Genomic DNA, 18,768 nt, shown 5'->3' with positions numbered 1-18,768 from the left:
GCGTGGTGAAATAAAAATAAATGTTAATAACTTAAGAGTTGTATTTCATGCTTAAATATAGTTTAACTAAAATTCTTAAATGTGTGTTTCTAAATGTTTTGAAATTCTGAAGCCATCCTGATTTTCTGTGTGTAGCTTTTGCCTATTCAAATAAACATAAAAAAAAAGAATCCTTATTAACTAATGTCCATAGACTCACATGTACTAGTTCCTTGAAGCATATCGCACATTGCTAAAGCCTTAATCTTCTGCTCTGTAGCTCCCCCATCTCAACTTGTGTACCGTTCTTTCTTGCAGTGGTACTTCTCTGTATTGGTGAGAGTTATTTTTTTATCCTTTTTGTTATTTTCCAATGTCTGTGCTAGCCATTTATCCAGTCATATCCATGACTGGCAGTTCTATCTTCTACTACTGTCGTTGTTTATTATTACAACTACTACTACTGTTGCTGCTGCTACTACTATTATGTATATATATTCTCTGCACAAAATTATTGTATTTCAGTAAAGACTGAATTTTAACAATTAAATCTTTAACGCAAGGAAGATTTTGTATTTTATTTTCTCCTATCTTTATAAGTGAAATATAGAATTTTTTTTTTAAGTAATAAAAGCCATCTGTTATGTTTGATGTCGTTTTGCATGGTGTGAAGATTCTCTGCCATTATTATTATTATTTTTTTTTTTTTTATAAATATACTACTTCTGTACAGAGATGTCGACATTGTATCATCACTGATAGTTTATAAACACCTCCACTTTCATTTTTATTCTTTTTTATTTTGATTGTTTGTTTGTATTTTTCATTTGCTGCTCATGTTTTCTTACTCTCCTGCAAGTGAGACCAATTTCCTTACAACTACTCTGATTTAATTTACAGCTAATATTAGATGTAGGGCTGACCTGTAGGATCTATATATAATGACATTTACTTTAGTGATCCATTTGGATTGTTGGTGTTATTGTTGCTTTGACTGAGCAGACCTGTGATTGGAAATGTTTCAATCATGACCGACCCAGCTTTTGTATATTTTGGGGATTACATTGTTCAGTGAGTCCATCATTTGTTAGCTGAAAACATGGGATTTGGGAGAAACTGGCTGTTATTTCCAATGGGTTGAATGACAGCATGGTCTCCTTTGCTTGACTTGTCAGCCATTGGTGGAAATGGTATTCATCTTGATAACTGAAAGAAACAGAAACCACTGTTGTAATGTAATGGCCTAGTTTTTGTGATATGCCATTGAGTGAATTTTTACCAATCAACTAGGTCTTCTTTTATGTGCAACCTAGGATGTTTCCAAGTTAGTGTGTGTGTGTGTGCATGTGTTATTACTGCACCATTTTAAATATGTAATCAGTGCTGTATGGGACACACTTGAACTCTGTAAAACTACTGGTTAATCAGAACTGGAGTATTTTTCTAATTCTGAAGTGGAATCGTGATCTGGTGCATTTTTTTTTTAATGACTATAATTAAAAGGTTTCCTCCTAAACCTCATAGCATTGGGTTCAATTCCTCTTCATGGCACCTTGGACAAGTGTCTTCTGTTATAACCTTGAGCTGAGTGAGAGAAATTTCATGAAAGGAAACTATATGGAAGTCCAGTGTTTATCATCTTCAAAGCCTGTTGCTCAGTGGTTAGAGTATTTGGCTGATAATCATAAGGTCATGAGTTCAATTCCTGGTGGCACATTGTGTCATTTCATGTTGCTCCAGTGCACTGATCTGGCAAAAATGAATAGTATGTATATTTTAAAGGTCCTGCCTTGTCACATTCTGTGTCACACTGAATCTCCCTGAGAACTACTTTAATGATATGTGTGTTGGTGGAGTGCTCAACCATTTGCACATTAATTTCATGAGCTGGCTGTTCTGTTGGTCGGACTGACTGGAACCTTTATCATCATAACTGACAGAGTGCCAGTATGTATCATCATTATCATCATCATTTTAACATCCTCTTTTCCATGCTTGCATGAGTCAGACAGAGTTTACTGAGACAAATTTTAATACAGTCTTTCTCTTAACAATCATCATCTGTTTCCAGGCAAGGTAAAATTTCCCTTTGACCAGACATGTTTTTTTTTTTCCACAGAAAACTGGAAACAAACAACATTGCTTTCATGACAGTAATGCTCATTTAGAACAAGCATGTGATGTGAAGACAATGGTTCATGCACACACACACACACACACACACCATCATTATCATCATCCTTTAGTGTCTGCTTTCTATACTGGCATAGGTTAGACAGTTTAACTGAAACTGGCTAGCTGGAGGGCTGCACCAGATTTCAGTCTGATTTGGCGTGGTTTCTTTGGGTGGATGCTCTTCTTAACATTGACCACTCCAAGAGTGTAATGGGTACTTTTTACATGCTACTAGCATAGGTGCCACTTATGTGACACACACACACACACATATATATATATGTGGGTAAGAAGTTTGTTTCCCAATCACATAGCTTTGACTTCAGATTACTGAAATATAATGCTTATTTATTCACCTTGTTTTGAATTAATCATGCATTATCTTGTAGCTTTGAGATTCTGCAGATGTGACTCTTTTTTTATTTTTAAATGATATTGTTGGGTAGGTTAGATCTAGTTGGTTTTGAACATAAGATAGGTATGATATTTGGGCTGGATATGATTGGTTTAAATGCTAAAGCGTTAAAATCAACGCAGTGAGGGTTCAAAATTAACAGCCAGAAAATCATTAACATAATGAAATTGTGAGAAACACCTAAACATGAGTATTGCACAGTTGACATCCAAATTGCTATATTTTATAGAATGGCTGTGTGCTTGCATGTGTCTATTTGTATGTATTCATGGCTGAGGAGTTAAGGAGATTGCTTTGTAACTGTGGAGTCTCAGGTTCAATCCTACTATAAAGCATCTTCGACTAGTGTCTTTTGCTGTAGTCTCAGTTTGACTCAAGTCTTTTGAGTGGAATTGAGGAAATGGAAACTGTGTGGAAACTTGTTGAATGGAGTCTACTTGTAATTCAGTGGGTTAGCCTTCTTATACACAGTCACATTGATTCTGCCTGCAGTGTTAAGTGTACATGCTGTCTGTGGAATGCTCAGCCACTTATGCATTAATTCAATGATTAGGCCATTCTGTTGATTGAATGACTGGAACATTCATTATCAAAATCTATGGAGATGCACTAAATGCATGTATATAGGTGTGTGTGTGTGTGTTTGTATGTATGTATGAATATGTGTGTATGTAAGTGTGCAGATGTGTGTGTGTGCATGTAGGTATATATGTATGTGTTTATGTAGGTATGTATGTGTGAATGTATGTATGTTCTTCTCTTTCTCTTTTGAATTTTAGAGTAAATTTTAACCAGCCACCTACTTTGTAGCAAGATTGTGAAGGAAAGAGTCTTCTTTTAACCATCATCTTTTAAATCTTTAGAAGGATTAACAGATTTTTATAGTCTCAGATATCGTGATTATTTGTAGCGTATGAATTAAGGATTTGCATTCTCTCTGCTTGATCCCAAGTTCAACCATACTTTACTCCAGGTGGGTTGGTATATATCCTGTTGCTTGCCATACCTAATAATAGGTATGAAACTGAAAGTGTATCTTGAGTACTGGATTTGCAAACTCCTTATCCATGGTCCATAAATATCGTCTTTCTCTTGTATATTTCTAACACATCTGTGTCCAGAGGTCAGCTGATTTCCATAGCAGAACCTATGTTTTCATCGTGGTCCCACACAATGATATCTGGCTGGTTGTGTTTTAACTCAGTGACTTTTGATTTTTAAGTTCCACCAATATACTTTTGACCTGTCAGTCTCAATATGATCAGCTTCATTTGTAGGTATTTTGTTTTTTTGTTTGTATGTATGTATGTATGTAGGTATGTATGTGCGTAAATATGTATGTGTTTGTATGTGTGTGTTTGAATGTATGTGTGTATGTGTGTGTGCATATATATGTGTGTGTGTATATAGGTATTTAGACATGTGTGTGTTTGTGTATAGTAATGTATATGTGTGTGTATGTATTTATGTATATTTGTGTGTGTGTATGTGTGCACATAATGTATACATGTATCCATGTCTCATTTATTAAAATATTTTGTTTTTCTTTAGTTTTTTTTTTTTTGTTTACATTTCTTGACAAAACAAAAATTGAATTCCTTGTTGCACGCATTTAAGTCATCTTGGTTTCTGTTTGTTGTAACAAGACTTTTTTTTTTTTTTGCATGTCATTCAACAACTATATAATTACAAAATTTCGTTGATTTTATAGCAAATTAATTAGAACCTCACTCTGCTTTAGCATTGTTTCTGTTAATTTCCAACAATCTCCATTCAGTTGATTTTTGTTTTCTCAAGTAATTCCTACTGATTCCATCTTGTTGCTTGATTGTCTATGATTTTTATACGTAGTGTCTGATTTTGGATGTAATAATTCCACTGCTATGGTCAATTCCTGCTCACATTTAGATGGTCTGCAGTTTGAGACTAAGGCAGGGCAGCCTTTCATTTGTTTATTTATTTTTACTGGCTTGCAACAATGTAATCAGAAATATGTTAGTAATTTTTTTTTCCCTTTTCTTTTTTAAAAGTAAGGCCACTTTGCATAAAGCTTTTGATTTCACTGTATGTAAAAAAAAAAATATTCTTTTTGCCCTCTTCGTTGAGGGATGTGTTTATTCTGTTTGCTTTGAGAAAATTACATGAAACTGCTATAATAATCAGGTTGTCAAATAACCTTTGTCTTTTGTCTTGAGTTTCATATGAAAATGTTTGTTTTTGTCTGTAATCTCTTGAGCTGTAAAGATAAAAGTTTAACAAAATAAAACTTGAATAATGCAACTTTACCAAAAACTGTTCCACTTAGATACATCGAATAACTAAACAGTACTTACACATTTTTTTATTGTAATTTAAAAAGAGTAATTTTTTTAACAATATAAGGCAAGTTTTAATATTAGCTAATTTGAATTTCTTTTAAAAATATACAAGTAAATCTAGATTTAATTTTTTTCCATACAAACATATTTTAAAAAATATATGAAAAAAAGTTAAATTTTAAAAATCTTCAAACGAAATTTGAAAAATGCTTCAGAGCACTTAAAGATAAATGTTTGTAGAGTTTGTCTTATTTGAAATACTAAATAAATTATTTGGACTGTTTTTGTATTTTAGTCTAAAAGAGGCAGCATGGACACAACATTTGATGTTGACTGGAATAATAAAGCCCCACCAGGAAAACAGCAAACATTTTTGGTAATTGGCCGTAACGTTGAAGAGTGGTCAGCTTCTGTTGACCACTCTGGAGGAAGTGATGGAAATGATGACAACCTCTTTGGACATTCTCATCGAGGTATGAAAACTGCTATAGTTTGTTCGAGATTTCCTTATATATTCTTTGGAATTTTAATTGATAAATTGCTAGTTTGTTGTTTTTTTAGTCCCTTTCCATCTTTATCAAGTAGACCAAAGGCATTCTAATTGTAACCATCATTTTCCTTTTTAATACCTATGTCCAATGTGTCCTTTCTTTTTTAAAAGGATAAGGTGTCTTTGAGGTAGATTGGTTGCTATTTCTAAAAGGTCAAGTAACAGTGAAAAGGCTCCTCCACTGTCTCAGATTTAAGGCATAGTCACAATCTGCCAATACTGACTGAGTGTTTTCTCTTTGATTCTACTTCTTTGATTACATTTGTAATCAGTAAAATAATTTTCAGTAAAAATTTTCACTATACCAATAGGTCAGTGCAGCCACTGATTAGCATGTTTAGATGACATGTAAAAAAAAAAACCAAACTATTAACCTTTACTATTCACTATTAACCTTCACTTAGCAATATGCTACAAACAATATCTATACCAGCAATGGTAGATCTATAACACATATATCAGCAGTGACATACTATGGTTTTTTTAGGTGTCATACAATAAACTTTATAAGAAAAAAAATCCCCCTGCAATATCATACTATAAAAAAGCAAGGTTATTACCAGTTCAAAAATGCTTGGGGTGTATTTGAACCCATAAGGTCATTCACTGTGTTTTGTCTTGGAGAAAATTTCCTGCTGGAGAACAGCTGTTCTCAAACATTTTTTATCTATGGATCCCCTTTGATTCCTATTTTACTCTAATGAACCTCCATAACCATTCTATGTATATTTTTAAAATCCATTATATTTCTATAATTAAATATTATTAGGAATTGTATGTAAAAATGAAAATATTTTGTGTACTGTAGAAGCATAGGCAATTTATTGCACATAAATTTTAATGACGAAATCTCATATGGACCCCAGTTGAGAATCACAACTATAGAGGCTTACTTTTTGGGTTATTTGTTTGGTTGTGTGTATTTATATATATATATATATATATATATATATATATATATATAATGGTATAGACTGTTCACTGACTGCAGTTTTCTTCATTCCAATACTTAACCCTTTTGATATCAACCTTCCTGAGACCACCCCCAGATTTTATGATACAAACTTCCTGTTTTAAAGTGATCTAAATTAAAATCTTTCATCAAAATTTGTTAATTTCTCTTCCAAACACCATCTTAACCCTTTAACATTCAGATTTCTTTGCCAAATGTATTGCTTATTTATTCACATTGTTTTGAATAAATCGTACATTATCCTAAAGTTTTGAGATTTCAGTGGTATGTTTGTATGTCTTTAGAATAATGTTGCAGGGTAGGTGTGAGAGGTTGGATCTTGTCAGTTTTAGCATAAAACAAGTACAATATTTGGGCTGTATATGATCAGATTAAATTCTAAAGGGTTAATAATGACAAAGTTACTTTACTAAATTCCTCCTCATTTTCAAAATAAACTAAAACAATGGTTGATCTCAAGACACTGAGCCTTACAAAGGAGGTGACTGAGGAGCAAGATGTCTTGTGCCTTGCTGTACTCAAGAAGACCTGCCTGCTACAGCAAAATTGATACTGGTGCCAGAGCCAAATAAAATGTATTCATGCTAGTGTCACATTAAAAGCACTGGTGCTGGTACCGCATAGAAAGCACCTAGTACTCTTTTTGGAGTGGTTGGTGTTAGGAAGAGCATCCAGCTGTAGAAACCATGTCAGAACACACAATGAAGCCTGATGCAACCTCTGTCATTACCAGCTCCAATCCATGCCAGCATAGAAAACAGATGGTAAATGATGATGATGATAATGAAAGACAGTGTATTTCTACAAAAATATGGTAACAAAAGGGTCAATTACCTACACAATTGCTACACACTAACAATCACCATCATACATTGGCTACAGTCTCTCATACATTGATGTATCCAAAGAAACTCGTTGCAGTTTCTTCACACCAGGTAATATATAAAAACTCTCAATCACTCCTATTCCATTTTTATTGGCAGAGGAAACATTCTTTTCACTAAATTTTCTTTTCTCTGCTGACTGTTATTAGCAAAGAAACTGTGTTGCATAACAAAATTTATCTTGTCTTTTACAATCTTATGATCATTCTCAAGACAATTCCTTTTTTTTTCTTTACAGCAACACATCGAGAATTCCGGTTCCATCCATATGTTCCCGGTAGTTGCAACAGTAGCTTAGATAAAGGATCTGAGGGATCCCCTACAGAGACAAAATATAATTTGTTTGCACCCCGGCAACGATTACTCTTATTACAGATCAATGACAAAAAGGTTGGTAAAAGTTTCCTTCAGAAATCTGCAACAATAACAACATAATACTCTTTCTAAATATGTCTGTGCCTGTTTGTCTGTCTGTCTGCACAGCGATAGGTATGTGAGCTGTGGATAAAAAGCTTGCTTTGCAATCACATGGTTCCAGGATCAGTTCCACTACTTGACATTTTGGACAAGGCCTTTCTGCAATAGCCCCAGGCCAACAAATGCATTGTAAATGAAACTGTGTGGAAGCCCGGTGTGTGTGTGTGTGTGTGTGTGTGTATGTGTATGTATGTGTATGTATGTATATGTATGTATATATATGTATGTATATATATATATATATATATGTGTGCATATGTATGTATATATATATGTATGTATATATATATATATATATATGTATATGTATGTATATGTATATATATATATGTATATATATATATATATATCATCATCATCATCTCTAACATCATTTAGCATCAGCTTTGCATGTTGGCATGGGTTAGAGGATTTGACTGGAACTGGTAAGCTGGACTGCACCAGATTCCAGTTTGATTTTGGTCTGGTTTCTACAGCTGCAAGCCATTCCTAACACTAACCATTTCAAGAGTGTAATAGGTGCCTTCTACGTGTTACTGGTACCAGCCATAACTATGATTCCACTTGGCTTGACAAGTCTTCTCAAGCATACAAGTTGCCAAAGGTCATGATCACTTGTCATTGTCTCCATGAGACCCAGTATTCGAAGATCATGCTTCACCGTCTCATCCCATGTCTTCCTGAGTCTACCTCTTCCACAGTTAGAGATTAGCACTTCTTTACATATGTATGTGTGTTTGTGTGTCTTTGTGGCTATGTTTGTCTCCCACTGCTTGGCAATCAGTGTTGGTTTGTTCATGTCCCTGTAACCTAGTAGTTCAACAGAAGAGACTGATAGATAAAGTACCAGACTTAAAATATGAATACTGGGGTCGATCTGTTTGATTAAAACTCTTCAAGGCACTGTTCCAGTAAGAATGCAGTCCAACAACTGAAACAAGCAAAAGAAAAGATAAAAAGTATATATTTTTATATATATATATATATATATATATATATATATATATATATATATATATATATATATATATTGAAGTATTGAAGCATCTTGTTTTGAAGGAAGACAATGTACAGACAGATTGTCTGTATATTGTCCTTTATCTTTCTGTCTGTCTTCCTTTCTTTGTCGCTATCCTGGCTGTCTACCTCTTATCCTTTCCACTTCTGTGTCTGTCTGTATGTATGTCTCTTCACCTAAAAAATCAAACCAGTCTAAATCTATTTTTATGTATTTAATATACTTCCAGATGACATTTTTTACATACAACATAGCAGCCGATATGACAGAATCTTTTAACAAGCTCCTGAAAAACATGGTCCACTGGCAGAATGCCCGAGCTCATGTATTGGATTGTTTGGTCACCCAGAAAATGGGACTGTATCACCACCAATCTTTTGGTGATTCCCCTGCCTTAAAAGTGAGTATCTGAAAGATAGGAAAGTGTTATTTTTATTTTTATTTCTTTCATAATTGTTAATTGGGTTTCTTTCAGTCTAGCAGCTTACTGGGAAACTTCACAAATGCTGGTTGGATAAAAAAAGACTCCCTGTACACACTGTAAAGTGGTTGACATTAGGAAGGACATCCAGTCATTGAAAACATGCTGAAGCCGACAGTGGTGTTTGGTGCAGCCCTGTAGCTTGCTGGATCCTGTCAGACCATTCAATCTATGCCAGCATGGAAAAATGGGCATTAAATGTTGATAATGATATCTCAGTGAATTATTTTCTTATTCATCCTTTCTCACCACTTCTTTGTCAAGTTATTCTAATCCAATGGATCTCAGTCTTTTTTTGACTACATAGCACACTGGTGATCAAATACAAATAAAAAAAAAATAGTAGATCACTTAGCATGGAATATTTTAAAATTAAAGACTTATGAAACAAATATAGAAAACTATTGACTGCTTTTGTTTATGGTTAAAATATTTGTCATAAGCCTCCAACATTATTATCATCATTTAACATCAATCTTCCATGTTAGCATGGGTTGGATGGTTTGACAGGAGCTGATAAGCCAGAGAGCTGCACCAGGTTCCATTGACTACTTTGGCCTGGTTTCTACAGTTGGATACTTTTCCTAATGCTAACCATTTTACAGTGTGTACTGGGTGCTTTTTATGTGACACCAGCACTAGCGGGGTCACCAAGTAACTTACAAGACAAAGACCCCTTGGCTGGGAGAGGGAGTAGTACTGAGGGAGGTGACTTTGTGCCAGTTGAAAGATTAAAGTATAATAGAGGAGAAGAGATAGGTGTCTTACTATAGAAGAGATACTTAGCCACCCCATTTGAAAAAGAAAGGAAGATGGAGAGATAGAGTTAGAAATATAGTGAGACAGGCAGAGTGAGAGAGAGAAATAGATGATGTTGGAGGTGTATTGGGACATATGCATATGAGGAGAGCATAAGTGGTATGGATTTTCTAAAGCCTTAGATTATATTTTTAAAAATCTGTGATGCACCAGTACTGTGCAGTACTGAGGCTCATAGTTTGAATACCATGGTTTTAATCTTCCAAATATTCAGCTGATTGTCAAAGATTGTAAGTCATTTTGTTGACTGTAATACTATCATAAGATGTTATCTTTCACTTCTGTAATTGTTGCCTTCCATTCTATACCATCAGCAAAATCCTTACACACAATCTAATATGGATGTTGACCTACTTTTGATGAAAACACACCTGCCAAAAGATGGTCTGAAGCGGAACAACAGCAGCTTGTCAGGAACTATGCCATATCCCCAGATCACACGTCCGTTCGATGAAATTTACCGCAATCTGAAACCTGCACACCCTTTGCAGAATTCTCCACGCAAATTTGATATTGTTCTACAACATGGTCAACAAGCTCAAGAAATCCGAACCAATTATGGCAGAGGTAAGAGATTTCTGGAATGTTTCTTTGTTTTTTTTTTATTTATTTTTAAAAATTCAACTACTACACGTTCATAGCCACCACAAGGTCCAGTTCTTGTTGCATTGTAGTAGCTTGTGTGCCTCAAAGATTCAGAGAGTTATGCCAGCAGACCATAAGCTGGAAAGGAGAGAGGCCAGATTAATATGGACCACCACATCCTAGTTTTAAAAATAGGTTTGTGTAGGGTCAAAACCCCTACTTAGAAAGCGGTAAAGTTATAGAAGCATCACTGACAATTCAAAACCAACAAGACTGAGAAGAAAGCCTTTCTTCAAGGAAACATATGGTACGGGGTAGCAAATTCCAAAAGGAAACTGCAAGGAAAAGCAGGGCTCCAACTGGAGAGAAACAGAAAAGACAGCCCTAAATTAAGAAGAGTGGAGAAAAGTCATCAATGGCCTGTGTCCCATTGAGAGCAAAGGGCTTTAAAATAATGTATATTATAGGTGCAGGCATGGCTGTGTGGTAAGAAGCTTGCTTCCCAACTACATGCTTTTGGGTTCAGTCCCACTGCATGGCACCTTGGGCAAGTATCTTCTACTATAGCCTTGGGCCAGCCGAAGCCTTGTGAGTGGATTTGGAAGACGGAAACTGAAAGAAGCCCATTGTGTGTGTGTGTGTGTGTGTTGTGACTTTGTGTCTGTGCTTGTCCTCCTCCATCATCGCTTGACAAACAGTGTTGGTGAGTTTACAGCTCCGTAACTTAGCAGTTTGACAAAAAAGACTGATAAAATAAGTACTACCTTTCCATCTCCACAGGCATCATCACAATTTTTGAATCATGGCCTGTAAAAGTAAATTACAGATATGACACGTAAAAGCACCATCCGTTTGTGGCCGTTTGCCAGCTCTGTCTGGCCCCCGTGCCGGTGACACGTAAAAGCACCATCCGTTCGTGGCCGTTTGCCAGCTCTGTCTGGCCCCCATTCCGGTGACACGTAAAAGCACCATCCGTTCGTGTCCGTTTGCCAGCCCTGTCTGGCCCCCATGTCGGTGACATGTAAAAGCACCATCCGTTCGTGTCCGTTGCCAGCCTCGCCTGGCCCCCGTGCCGGTGACATGTAAAAGCACCATCCGTTCGTGGCCGTTTGCCAGCTCTGTCTGGCCCCCGTGTTGGTGGCACGTAAAAGCACCATCCGTTCGTGTCCGTTGTCAGCCTCGCCTGGCCCCGTGCCGGTGACACGTAAAAGCACCATCCGTTCGTGGCCGTTTGCCAGCTCTGTCTGGCACCTGTGCAGGTGGCACGTAAAAAGCACCCACTACACTCACGGAGTGGTTGGCGTTAGGAAGGGCATCCAGCCGTAGAAACGCTGCCAGATCTGACTGGGCCTGATGAAGCCTTCCAGCTTCACAGACCCCAGTTGAACCGTCCAACCCATGCTAGCATGGAGAACGGACGCTAAATGATGATGATGATGATGATGATGATGACTCAGTGTTGATGGTGATAAAAATGAAAGAAGATAGTTTACTATTTGTACTATGTATTTTAATTTTGTTACTAAACCTTATAAATAAATTTGTCTTATTTCCTTCAACAGATATTGATAAAGTGTTCAAGCTGAAAGAATTACATGCTATGTGGTTTTCAAAGAACTGGGCACCAATATCAGTAAGACATCCTCTTGATTTACATTTTTTTCCTCTTTTAAAGTTTTCTGTAAAGGATAGAGTTCTCTTTGGTAAATTCATCTAACAAGATTTTGTAAGAACCTATTGCTATATTGTAATATTTGCCAAACTATTTTTTTCCTACTTGCAGTCTTTTAATGACTTTCAGATGAACAAACAAACAAAAAACATACTTTAAAGTAGTTTAAAAATAGAGACTATTTGTATAGGAACAGGATTGGCTATGTGGTTAAGAAGCTTGTTTCCCAATTGTGTGGTCTTGGGTTGTGAAGGTGCATGACTCAGTGGTTAGAGCGTCGAGCTTACGATCGTGAGACTGTGAGTTTGAATTCCGGACCGGGCTGCGTGTTGTGTTCTTGAGCAAGACACTTTATTTCACATTGCTCCAGTTCACTCAGCTGTAGAAATGAGTTGTGACGTCACAGGTGCCAAGCTGTACCAGCCTTTGCTTTTCCCTTGGATAACACTGGTGGCATGGAGAAGGGAGGCCAGTATGCATGGGCGACTGCTGGTCTTCCATAACCTACCTTGCCCGGACTTTCTAGGTGCAATCCCATGGACAGTCATGACTGAAGGGGGTCTCAGCAGGTCTTGGGTTCAGTTCCACTTCACAGCTTTTTGGATAAGCGTCTTTTACTACAGCTTGGGCCAACTAAAGCTTTGTAAGTGGATTTGATATATAGAAAATGAAAGAAGCTCATTGTATGTGTGTTTGTGTGTGCATGTGTTTGTCCCTGCCTAGACTTCATATAAGTGTTTGAAAAGTATGTCTAGCTAAGAGGAAATATTTGCTTGGAAACAGGTAAGAGCTGACAACAGGGGTTGTAGGGAATGTGTCTGAACACATTCCAACTGAGCTATGCAAGTATGGGAAATTGGAAGTCAGAATGATAACGATGTTTATGAATTAGGGCCTGTAATGAAATTTAAACATAGCACTGAGTGTGCCAGGAAAATGTCCTACCTATAGAGTAAGAAAGAATATTGTTAATGTTGAATGTATAGTGTGTTTCATCTTGAGAATAAATGTCGTCTAGAGGATGTCAAAATCTATAACTAGCAGGGGTAGTTAAATGAGAGAGAGAAGCTAATGTGTGTTTAACTGTGTGTCTAACATGGTGAGGTTGGTTTCTTCCATTTCAACATCAGAAACTTGTTGAGATGTGTACATCTTGTAAATATATCTTACTTCATTAGATATGGTTTGAACCAGTACTAGCTGAAACATCACCAAGTTTATATGTCCATTTTCCAAAATCTTAAACTATTCAGTTCTGGCCACTTATGAAGATTTTCTCATAGTATATTGTTGTCATCATCAACATTTCATTTTAATGTCCACTTTTTGATACTTGCATGGGTCAGAAGAAGTTTATTGAGGCAGGTTTTTCTATAGCTGGATGCCCCACCTGTCTCCAACTCTCTCCTGTTTCTAAGCAAGGTAATGTTTACCCATGGCCAGACATGTTTTGCAGTATATTGGAAATGCATGATACTGCATGTATGACAGTGACACTCATTTACAACTATGTGCAATTTCATGACAAGGAGGCACAAATACACACACACTCTCACACAGGGATGGACGGATGGACATACATATTATTATTATTATTATAATTAATTTGTTTATTGGCCACAAGGGCTAACAAAAATCAATTAAAACATAAAGGGACAAAACACAGGACGAAAGTTACAAAGGGTTTTGTCCGTTTGTAAAAGTCTGTGTACAAAAGCAGGATAACAACGAAATATAAGTAACAATTAAAACTCCCAATTAGGGGAGGCACTTTGAAAGGTTACTCGTGGAAAAACCCATAAAAGCCACAGGAGTCTGGTTAAAAGGGGGGGGGTACAGAGCCCCTTTCTCCTTTTATATTTCCTTTTAATTTTTCACAGGTGTATCCTCAGAATTGGTCCGTTCATACTGGCCATTCTTGCAACATTCACCCACGACAGTGACTTCAGAGTTTCAGCCAGTTAAGCCATCATCTGATGATGACTTAGCTTGCTGAAACTTCAAAGTCACAGTCAACAACATTCCTGTCTAAGAATAATAAATTTGTACTCCACAAAAGTATTGAGTCACCCATCAGACTAATGTAAAATTGTTTTTATTATAACTGAACATAAAAACAAACATTCACAATATATATATATTTATATGACAGGCTTCCTTCAGTTTCCACCTACTAAATTCACTCACAAGGCCAGTCTGGTGCTATAGTAGAAGTCACCCTTGATGCATGTTGTGGGACTGAAACTGGAACCATGTGGTTGGGAATCAAATTTCTTACCTCACAGCAACACCTGCACCTATTGCAGTTTATAAATCAACTGGTCATGAACTTTCCACCACACAAATCTGAAGTGGGAAGTGGAAATGGCAACTCAAATAGTTACATATAAAAACAGAAATATCTGTCTTGACTAGAAGCTTAGAAATGGCATATTTATGTAGACTATCTTGATAAATGAAATGAAATGAAACTGAAATTTCCTTGAATTTTGACTGGAATGTGTATTATTTTACAGGAGGACATAGTGCATTTGCTGAAACAGTCAACACGGCTCTTGCACTATTGTGCCACACCACTGCTATTTTCTCCAGCTTGGCGTAAAGAAGTCCTCAGGAGAGTACCTTCCAAAAAACCAGAGCTAACGTCAGCTTCATTTGTGCAAGAGAAAACCGAAACCAAAGCAGTGCGTTACCTCTATGTTTTTTTTTATCTTATTACTTTTTCTTTCAAATATTTTTTTTGTCTTGAATTTTGTTTTATTTTATTATTTATCTTTGAAATCTGAAATGCTATTTGTTTGCACCCACCTCTATATATCTATTTCTCTCTCTCTCTCTCTCTCTCTCTCTCTCTCTCTTTATATATATATATATACATGTGTGTGTGTGCATGTTTGTGTGTAGAACAGATAAAAGAAATGATGTTTGTCTATCCTTAAAAATCCTTAAAAATGTTTTAGCCCGAAGGCCGCGGCCATGCTGGGGCACCACCGCTGTATATTTTATATACGTGTTAACATGAATGTAACACCTATTATATAACTAACAAGATAATGAAACAGCTGTAAATATATGGAATAAACATCACTCACATCACTTCACTTATATGTTTGATTTACATACATTTTCTCCACCATTGTACCTCCTGGATTTTCAGAATGATGTTGGGGGTTACTCTAATCTCTGCCATAGTTGTTGCTCACATATATATCTATTGTAAAACAGTATTAATGGAAAAAGTTATTTGATACAATAGTAGTATGTTGATAATTTATTTCAGCTGATCAAGTAGCCAAAATAATTATCCATGTATGTATGTATCCATGCATGCATACACACACACACACACACACACACACACACACACACACACACACACACACACACTTTCCCCTCTAAACTGAAAACTAAATATCTCCTCTTTCTTTCTCTCTTTCTCTAGGCTACAGTCACCAAAAGTGTAAGTTTATTTCGATTTCCTCTAATAAACTTTTATTTAAGTTTGACTGAACTCTTAGTATACAAACAGTACTAAAATGAAGGAATAAGTAACTTTGAGCTCCTGAGTCTTGAACACTTTCTTTTTTATGGGCTTTATTTAGTACCCCTTCAGTAGGGAATAACTTATCAGCTATTCTGAGAAGTAGACACTCATGATGGTTTTATTGCAATACCTCTATAATCATTAGAAGCTAAACAGGCATAGTGTTTAAATAGTTACATATATTACTTTATGGTTTACTAATTCTTTGTGAATGAATTACTTAAAAATGCACCATTTATTGCTGAAGTAACAAGAATGAGCCAAAAACTGAAATAGGATCATCAGCTACTATAACAGCTGACAGCAAGAAAGGAATCTTGAGTTCATTTATATCAGCAGTCATTATGAAAATTATATCAATGAAGGAGCTTCTATGTCTTTGCTTGTCTGGTTAGAAATAGCAGCCAAATTTCTTTCATATCATACTTCATAATCTTATAAATGGGTAACGTGATCCTGACTTCCCAGCACATAGGAAGAAGAGGGGATGATCATAGCATAGATGTACTTATCAAGGCTCACTTGGGGCTAGAGAATACTAACAGGAACCATGCTACATAATTTTCCATGTTATAGAAGTATTGTATTGCTGAATATTTGATTATAACTTAGTATTCCATTGTGTAGAAGCCAATTTTCTGATTGGAATTCATGTTATGTCATTGAGAGAATAGGTTTTGTGCCATGTAATGGCAAAATTCTCAAGAATACAACACTTCTGTCATGCAAAAAATGCTTCTAATTATCTAACTTAAAATTGAAAAGGCAGCAAGTTGGCAGAATTGTTAGCATTCGGGACAAAATGCTTGACATCATTCCTTCTGGCTTTACGTTCTCAGTTCAAATTCTGCCAGAGTTGACCTTGAAGTCAATAAAATAAATACCAGTTGAGCACTAGGGTTGATGGAATTGACTGTAGGGTTGATGCAATTGACTGGCCCACTCCCCCAAAATTTCAGATCTTGTGCCTACAGTTGAAAGAATTATTTAACTTATCTTTATGTAGAATCACTAGTCTTGGTTATTCCATTTGATACATGGTTACTGATTCATGTAACTTTTTCTTACTCTCTCTCTGTTAGTGTATTTCAAATTTCTTACTCTTTCTGTTGGTTTATCTCAAATTCATTTTTATAAATTCTGTTGCTTTTTTCTTCTTTTTAAATCAAACAGCGTTCCCGACATAGTTCTGGAGCATCAATAGCCAGTTTGCTCTCCAAACGGCATGAAACCAGTCAAGAGGGCAAGAAGAAAGACCGCTTCTCTCAAGACAGCATGGAGTCTCCTCAACAAAAGAACTCCTCCATTGAATCTACTCAAGAGGAAGAAGACTGGCATAAAGAGATTCGCAAGAAGTTTCTTTCTCAATATATGCAACATCTTCAGTCCCTGGGGTTTTTCCCCATCCAAACTCGGCCTGCTTCTCCAAAACGAAAGTAATTTCTTTCTTTCTTTTTTCTCCCTCCCTCCTCCTCTCCCTTTATTCCTTTGTCCCTCCCTCTCTCGTTCCTTTCTTTGCTTGTTTTCATTTTTTTCTCTTCTGTCTCTCTCCTTCCCTTCATCTCTTTTTTTCTTTCATTCATTCATTCTTTTTCTTTTCCTTGTTTGTTTATTTCAAATCTGTGAATGAAAAAACTATATGTTGAAGATACCGAACAGTTACAATACTGGAACCCTGTTCTTTGCTCTTTTTGTTCTGTATTCATTTGGCGTGTTGATCAGGGAAAGAGAGAAGGCAATCCTCACAACCTTTATAAGATCGCTGAGGTTGATGTTCTAATTGAATATTTGTAGGTAAAGCAGAGACATAGAATCACTCAATATAGTATAAGGTGTCAAGTTGGCAGAGTTGTTAGAACATTGGATAGACTACCTAGCACTATTCATTCCAGCACTTTGCACTCTGAGTTCAAATATCAGCAAAGTCACCCTTGTGTTTCCCCTTTCCAGAATCAACAAATAAATTCCTAGTTCAGAGAATTGGATTGGAGGAATAATTAGAGCATTGGATGAAATATTTTGAGTATCTTCTACCTCTTTGCATCTTACGTTCCACCTAGACACCCATCTGTTTTCTTGTGCCCTCAACTCCCTATGGAGCATAGACCATTGACAACTTTGTACTTTATTCTAGGTTGTTTTTCCCTTCCCAAGGCCTTCCTTTCCCAAGTCTTGTTGGAAATGAATGGAGAGGGGTCCCCAGAGAGTGAAAGTCCTGGGGTGGAAAGAACAACAAAGTCTGAGATTTGAGACATCTAGTAAGAGGGAGCATAGAACTAAGAAGTTTGTTTATTTGAAAGAGCAGAGGCTATTGTAATAGTGATCTCTAAATGTAATTTGTTAGATAGAAACTGTACTACTGAAACCCTTCAAATGTGTGTGTCTTTGTGTGTTTGTTTGTTTGTGCACGTGTATGTATATCTTTTATCTTTTATTTGTTTTGTCATTTGACTGCAGCTATGCTGGGACACCACCTCAAAGGGTGTTAGTTGAATGAATTGACCTCAGGGCTTACTTTTTTAAGCCTAGTACTTATTCTATCAGTCTCTTATGCCAAACCACCAAGATACAGGAATGTAAACTCACCAACACTAGTTGTCAAGTGGTGGTGGAGGTCAGACACTAACACACACACACACACACACACACTCACATGATAGGATTCTTTCAGTCAAGGAATACCTTACTTGAAAAACATGGAATATTACCACAACAAATCTCATCCAGTCCCAGCATCTAAAATGCAAACATTGAAATGGTGGTGGTGATCATAGTGGTGGTGGTGTTGTTGGCAACAGAAGCAACAGCAGTCTTATATCTTTATAGTATTTAGTAACATTCCAGATCTAGTCATTTTCATTCACTGTTGCAGGGGTGA

General features: G+C 36.3%; 1 protein-coding gene across 3 annotated transcripts in view; it reads left to right on the top strand.

Annotated features, from left to right (window-relative positions):
* The window catches only part of LOC115219876 (KICSTOR complex protein SZT2), a 201,426-nt gene that overhangs the window by 157,325 nt on the left and 25,333 nt on the right, over positions 1–18,768 (top strand). For 2 of the 3 annotated variants that reach the window (XM_029790175.2, XM_029790173.2), the window contains exons 52-60: positions 298–315; positions 5,183–5,360; positions 7,533–7,684; positions 9,019–9,189; positions 10,404–10,656; positions 12,237–12,307; positions 14,863–15,030; positions 15,789–15,806; positions 17,064–17,326. In XM_029790175.2, coding sequence (XP_029646035.1) covers positions 298–315; positions 5,183–5,360; positions 7,533–7,684; positions 9,019–9,189; positions 10,404–10,656; positions 12,237–12,307; positions 14,863–15,030; positions 15,789–15,806; positions 17,064–17,326 — 1,292 coding nt within the window. The remainder of the gene's footprint in view (positions 1–297; positions 316–5,182; positions 5,361–7,532; positions 7,685–9,018; positions 9,190–10,403; positions 10,657–12,236; positions 12,308–14,862; positions 15,031–15,788; positions 15,807–17,063; positions 17,327–18,768) is intronic. The other variant, XM_029790174.2, reaches the window with a different exon arrangement.

The sequence above is a fragment of the Octopus sinensis genome, linkage group LG15 (assembly GCF_006345805.1).
Source record: "Octopus sinensis linkage group LG15, ASM634580v1, whole genome shotgun sequence".
NCBI classification, from domain to species: Eukaryota; Metazoa; Mollusca; class Cephalopoda; order Octopoda; family Octopodidae; genus Octopus; species Octopus sinensis.
This window is presented reverse-complemented; position numbering and strand designations above follow the sequence as displayed.